This window comes from Arachis ipaensis, chromosome B09 (genome assembly GCF_000816755.2).
Source record: "Arachis ipaensis cultivar K30076 chromosome B09, Araip1.1, whole genome shotgun sequence".
Taxonomy (NCBI): Eukaryota; Viridiplantae; Streptophyta; class Magnoliopsida; order Fabales; family Fabaceae; genus Arachis; species Arachis ipaensis.
In genome coordinates this window covers 49,222,979-49,230,051 of record NC_029793.2, presented here as the reverse complement: position 1 = coordinate 49,230,051, position 7,073 = coordinate 49,222,979, and the positions used below count along the sequence as shown (strand labels likewise).

Here is a 7,073-nt window from a genome sequence, read left to right as displayed (position 1 = left end):
AAAAAATGTTTTAAAGTGAGAAAAACTAAAATAATAAAATAAAAGTTTAATAATGATTAAATTTGTAATTTTTATTATGTATAGAATTTATTATTTTAATTTACAAGTAATTAAATTTTCATTTTTTTTGCTGTATCAACTTTTAAGCACTGATTGCCCAACTCACACATAAATGGCTGCATTATTTATTGCATAAAAAATAAGAAGTTTCAGTGGCTGCATTACTGTAGAGTGGAGACCAGTAGCAAATCCCCGCATCTCACATCCAACAGCCTCCAAAACTCAAAACACAAAATCAACGGCGAATAAAACCCAATCACCACTATTCTTAACATGACCTACGCCACATGCAAATAAACCCCAGATATTATGAATCGTGTTCCCTTTCTCTACTTCTTCAGTTCTGTCTGTCTTTGTCGTTTTTTCACCCCTGACATCTATAACTTTCCAGATGTTTCACCGCCCCATGTTTTCATTCTCAATTCTCACCGTGATCCCAACTTCTTTCTTTAAAAAAAAAAAAATCCTTATTCCAATTACCTCCTTCTCTCATCATTTCAGCTTCGCGTTCAATAACGAAAAGTCGGAAACCCTATTTAGTTCTCTATTTGAGAACTGAAACAAAGTGTTTCCAATTTGCTTGGAAGTCGAACTACTGAATTGGTTCGCCAAAATCTTTTTCTGTTCGAATCTTTGCGTAATAGCAACAGAAAAAAAGAAAAAAAACTGGAGGCTTTTCCTTCTGCATTGTTTTTCATGGTGAGAACTTTGCTTTAATCTTCTGTAAGCTGATTGAGCTGTTTTTTTTTTGTCCAAATCTCGTTTTGGACTTTAAATTCCGAGATTTTGAGGAGTTGTTTAATCTGAACAATTTTTTTTCTCTCTCAATTGGTTTGTATTTAAGATAGCTACCGCAAATTAGAATTTGACACTGTTGAATCTAAGATGCTAATTTTGATTTATTTTGCTAAGCGTTTTCCCAATTTTGTTGTCGTTTTGTGTTATTGATATATTGCTACTGATCTTCGCCTTCTACATGTTGTTTGTTTTGTTCTGATTGCAGAGATTCTCTTGTTGATGCGATCCTAAGGTTCTTGAATGGACAGTTCGGAGACGTAGATTTGGATTTTTGGAACACGAGATTGACTTTGAACTTGGAAACTCGGCTATAATAATCTGAAGTTTTAGTGCAGCATCTGGTTCTGCAATTATTGGAATTTGTTTTCTTCTTCTTCTTCTTCTTTTGGGGAAGTGAGTGTTGTGTCAAAAATGGGGTTCGAATTAGATGCTGTGGTTTCGAAATTGCAAAATCTTGCCACTTCTGATCATTCCTCTGTGGTGTCAATGAACATCTTTGTTGCACTTCTGTGTGCTTGTATTGTTATTGGCCATCTTCTTGAGGAAAATCGGTGGATGAATGAATCTATCACTGCCCTTTTGATTGTAAGTGTTCAGTTTGCTTTCTGACTTGTTTCTCAATAGTATGAAGGAAAGGAAGTATGAACTGTGAAGAATCCCACTCCTTTCCGAATTTGTTTGCTGTAAATTTAAGAGGCAGTGATTTTATGTGTATATTATGTGTGTTGTGTGTTTGGATTAAGTTATTTTATATTCAGAAATCATAATAACTTATAATTTTCGGAGATTGTATATGGGGAAAAGAATAAATAAATAAAGTAGTTTTCTTTTTGGAAAGATAAGAAGAAAAACATGGGGAGTAAAGGTTTAGTTTGGCCCTTGAGATTTCAAAATCTGGTCCTTGAAGTTACACTTCGTGATTCAATTTGATTCTTTATTTTTGTTCACAAAAGGATCGAAGTTGATAAAAAACAAAAAATTGAAACTTCAATAAATTGGTACGTCTGAAATCTCAAGGGCTAATTTGAATCATGGCCACAATCTCGAGGACCAAAATGAACTTCTCAACATGGAGTTGGGTGCAGCCTTTTTTCCACTGAGTTTCTAGTTGGATAGTGACTTAATTTCACTTGGATTCTTTTCAGGGCGTTTGCACTGGTGTGTTCATTTTGCTGGTCAGTGGTGGTACACACTCGCATATTCTTGTCTTCAGTGAAGATCTTTTCTTCATATACCTTCTTCCACCTATAATATTCAATGCCGGGTAATTTTTTCTGCACTTTACTTCTTTGCTGTAATATTCAGATTTTTTTACTGTATAAACCATTAGCTCGTTAAAGAAAACGAAAATTTGTCCGCAGACTCCAATGTTAAAGTGGTCTAAAGGTCTAGATTTTCTCAGATACTACAGCATGCTTAATGAGTAATGCATATCTTTATGATGCCCCCTTTTATCTTTGTTGAAAAGAATGTATTTCTGCAGAACCAGTCATCATGAATTACATAATTAATGGCAGAGAAATTTTAGGAGCATATGGCATCTGTGGAGTCTGGGTGTTTGAAATGTAGCTGGTACTAGCACTCTGTCTACTTGCTTGCTCTCCTGCATGCGACTTAAAACTGTTGAATACTAAGCTTGTGGCTTTGTTATTTCACCACTGCAACAACTCACAACTTAAACAATTCTACTTAGTCTTCTTGGCTCTTGCTTGCAGACGAAAAACTTCAAAATCATGTTTCCCCCTTCCAAAATTCTTATTCCGCTTCCCTACTCTGAAAATCTATATTTTATTCTTACCATTTTAACTTCACAGGTGTGCCGTAAATTGTATTTACTATTTTCTTATGAGTTTGTTCTTTATATTTCTTCCAGGTTTCAAGTGAAAAAGAAGCAGTTCTTTGTTAACTTCATCACCATCATGATGTTTGGTGCAGTTGGTACATTAATATCGTGTACCATCATAACCTTCGGTATGTTTTTTCCCATTAAATGGATTTTTTTTTTCGTTGTTATAGAAGTTTTGGCATAGTTACAAAATAATAACAAATGTTAGCTTGTTAGTAACAAAAGATTTTCAATTCAAATCCTTTTATTTTGTGTGTGTGCGTCTATCTATATAATTCTAGATCAAGTAAACTATATAATAACTGGAAACTGACTGTGCATAAATATGTTTTAGTCTGCTGACTTAAATTTGATGCATTGTTTTAGGTGTTACACAAATTTTCAAGAGGATGGATATTGGTCCTATGGAAATAGGGGACTATCTAGGTAATATGTTTATCAGTTTTATCTACTTGTCAACTGCTTGCTCTGTTTGTAACTCACTGACTAGTGTAAATATTTCAGCAATTGGTGCAATATTTGCCGCAACAGATTCTGTGTGCACATTGCAGGTTTGAATCAATAAAGTTTTTGCATTTTTCCAGATTCCAGAAACTAAAGTGTTAGAGCTAATCATTGACTTCACAAATGATGATGCAGGTGCTAAATCAAGATGAGACACCTTTATTGTACAGTCTTGTATTTGGGGAGGGTGTTGTGAATGATGCCACATCAGTGGTGCTTTTCAATGCAATCCAAAGCTTTGACCTTGAGCAAATTGACCCGTCAATTGCTTTGCAATTTATTGGCAACTTCTTGTATCTGTTTCTCACAAGCACATTGCTTGGAGTTGGGGTAACTGTCTTTCTCCTACTAATTCCATTGTGATCAAGATGATACCCACTTAAATTTATTACTTTGGCTTTGGTCTAATGTATCTCCATCAACTTCTAGGCAGGGCTGCTTAGTGCTTACATTATAAAGAAGCTGTATATTGGCAGGTATTTTCTTTAGAGAATTATGTTTCCGTTTACATTCTCTGTCTGGCAGTCAGATCTCTATTTTTTCAGTGTGGCATGGGAATAAATTATTCAGTGAGGTTAACAAATGTCTCCTTACCTTTCAGACACTCTACAGATCGTGAGGTTGCTCTCATGATGCTCATGGCATACCTCTCCTACATGGTGGCCGAGGTATGTTTTAAAGAGCATTAGCAGTGTTTTTATTATGCTGTGTCATTAGCATGAGGCTGATGTATCTTCATTGTCTGCAGTTGTGCTATCTGAGTGGCATTCTCACTGTATTCTTTTGCGGAATTGTTATGTCTCATTATACTTGGCATAATGTGACAGAGAGCTCAAGAGTCACCACCAAGTACATTTTTTAAATGATTTTGCTCAAGCCATGTATGCTACCAAACTCTATATTATAAATTTCTAATTGCATACTAATCTGACTTTCACAGGCACGCATTTGCAACCATATCGTTTGTTGCTGAGATATTTCTCTTCCTTTATGTTGGTATGGATGCCTTGGACATTGAAAAGTGGAGTTTTGTCAGTGATAGGTATGTCCTGTTTTTCTCCCGGGTACTAGAAAATATTCAAACTAATCCTTTAAACTAAAATATTGTTGAATGTCATACTCTATCAAAAAATGGTATGTGGTAGCTATTATACCGAAACTGTCCGTATATTACAGATTTCTTCTATGTCGGTGTTTTCATTTTTCAGAAATTATATCTATCATTTTTTCCTCTTGAAATATTATATTCGGGTAACGTATGTTTTTTGGTCCCTAATGCTTTGCAATTTTCTTCAAAATTATCCCTAATGTTTAATTACATTCAATTTTGCCCCTAACGTTTTTGATTTGAGTCAAAAAATTACTCTTTGCATTAATTTCATGTAAAACGTTAGGGACAAAATTGAAAACTTCCAAGGGTAGTTTTGACATAAATTGAAAACGTTAGGGACTAAATTGAAAGAAATTAAACATTAGGGGTATTTGGGTTTGAAAAAAATCGCAAACAATCGGGACAAAAAGTATACCCTATTATATTCAGTATATATAAAAAAAAAAAATTAATGTGCCACACTTGATTACTTCTGCAGACCTGGAACATCAGTAGCAGTGAGTGCAGTATTGATGGGTCTAGTACTTGTTGGAAGAGCAGCTTTTGTTTTCCCGTTATCGTTCTTATCCAACTTGGCCAAAAAGTCATCAAGCGAGAAAATCACTTTCAGGCAGCAAGTATGATTAATTTTCCATTAATGAGTACCTTCATTCCAGATCTCTTGTGCTACCATCAAGTTCTGCTGGCAAGTTTCTCATTTCTTTTTTCCTTATTGCAGGTGATTATTTGGTGGGCTGGTCTTATGAGAGGTGCTGTTTCAATGGCACTTGCATATAATCAGGTAGGAGCAATACTGCAGACAATAAGTCGTGGTTGTTTGCAAACTTGAATGAATGGCTACTTGTCCAGACAAAGTACAATAAGGATCTTAATAAAGAGTGCCCTAAGATACTTCTTAAGCTTACTAACCAAGGAAGTTTTTATATGTTTCCAATACCATTGAAGGCATGAAAAGTTTCTACTCTTGTATCTTTAAACCCCTTTGGCTACTGGTAAGCAAAATCGTAAGAGATTTTCTAGCTAGTGCCCAACAGTCATTGGCTAATGAATGTAAGAGTAGGAAAGTTGTTAAACTTTCACATCATCTAATACATTAAAAGGTTAAAAGTTTTTTAGATTTCAGTACAAACTTTTCCTTTTTGTTTCCATAACCAATGGACATAGGGCACTAGTTAGATAAACTCAAATAATATTAAGCATGAGTAAAATAAAGGAAAGCATTAATGGTCACTTATTTAGGATATTAAAGTTCATGCTTGACAGCTTGAATAATTCATACTCTTATGGCATGCAGTTCACTATGTCCGGGCATACACAACAGCAATCCAATGCTATCATGATCACCAGCACCATCACAGTTGTGCTTTTCAGCACAGTGGTAAGATATCTATTTGTTTCTGGCATCATCTCTAACAGTCACTGGTTATTTCATTGATGTATGACTGATAATTGCTCTCTTGGGTTAGCATTTTGGGGTTCTCTGTATCATATGAAACCACACGTCAGATTGATATTTGCATACGTTATGTGAAAATATATAATTCATTTGTCTACTTCCCTTGCTTTGGACAACTAATTTCACTTTTTCTCTGTAACTGTTCATGGTCATTCCAAATCTATACAAATTTGATGTGTTTTAGTGCTAGAAATTATTTTTGATAGATATAAAAGTTTAACACACGAGTCATCCACTTAGTTCCTTCAATGGTTCCATATAGAAGTATATGATTAGAGATTAGACTCTGAAACTTTTGATGCTGATACTATATTGAAGTTAAACCTTTAGTGTCATAATATAAATTAGGATAAAGTATACTTTTTGTCCCGAATGTTTGTGATTTTTTTCAAAAAATACTTTTAACGTTTAATTTCACTCAATTTTGTCTCTTTAACATTTTCGATTTGTGTCGAAATTATCTCTGAACGTTAATTTCGTCCAAAATGTTAGGGACAAAATTGAAAACCTTCAGGAGTAGATTTGACACAAATTCAATGCGTTAGAGTCAAAATTGAATAAATCATAAACTTTAGGGACAAAATTGAATAAAATTAAAAACTAGGGATACGCAAATGTTAGGGACAAAAAGTATAGTCTATTTTTATAGGTTTTTATTAAGTTTTCCTTGCTGATGGCAATGACACAACTTAATTACATTTTCTCAGGTGTTTGGTTTGATGACTAAACCACTCATAATGCTTTTGCTGCCTCCAAACCCTCATAAAGGTACAAGCTCCACGAACAGCATATTGAGTCCAAAATCAGTTACTGTCCCACTTCTAGCCCAAGAATCTGAAGCTGATCTTGAAGGCCATGAAGTTACTCGCCCAAGCAGTATTCGCAACTTGCTAACCAGGCCAACACACACCGTCCACAGATTATGGCGTAAGTTCGACGATTCATTCATGCGCCCCGTTTTCGGCGGCAGGGGTTTTGTTCCTGTAGAGCCTGGTTCTCCAACTGAACGCAATGGCCATGGATGGCATTGAGAAGGCCAGAAAACAAAATATTTATGATGTGTTGTAAGCTGCTTAAAATTTTGTGCAGATAAAAAATGCGTGTATGAAGAACCACCTTACTGAAATTTTGTTAAGCTGTGTGTGTATGGTGATCAGAACTTAGACAACTATGTAACATAGTTCATCGCTGCCTATCTTGTAAGTTGTAAAGCTTATGAATTATATTTGTATTTAATTGTTTGTAGATTCTAATTATTATAAAATTTGTCGCAAAAGTTGTGCCGTCACGTTCATTGG

The 7,073-nt window shown here is 34.8% G+C and overlaps 1 protein-coding gene across 1 annotated transcript; it reads left to right on the top strand.

Moving 5' to 3' along the window:
- Positions 1,224-7,063, top strand: LOC107617789 (sodium/hydrogen exchanger 1; the record flags this gene model as incomplete). Its single annotated transcript, XM_016319658.2, is given in 14 exon segments — positions 1,224-1,443; positions 2,004-2,122; positions 2,732-2,829; positions 3,071-3,130; positions 3,209-3,255; positions 3,344-3,538; positions 3,638-3,684; positions 3,810-3,876; positions 3,957-4,057; positions 4,149-4,250; positions 4,798-4,936; positions 5,038-5,100; positions 5,614-5,697; positions 6,483-7,063. Coding segments are annotated over 14 exon segments (1,620 nt in total). The 3' UTR covers positions 6,807-7,063.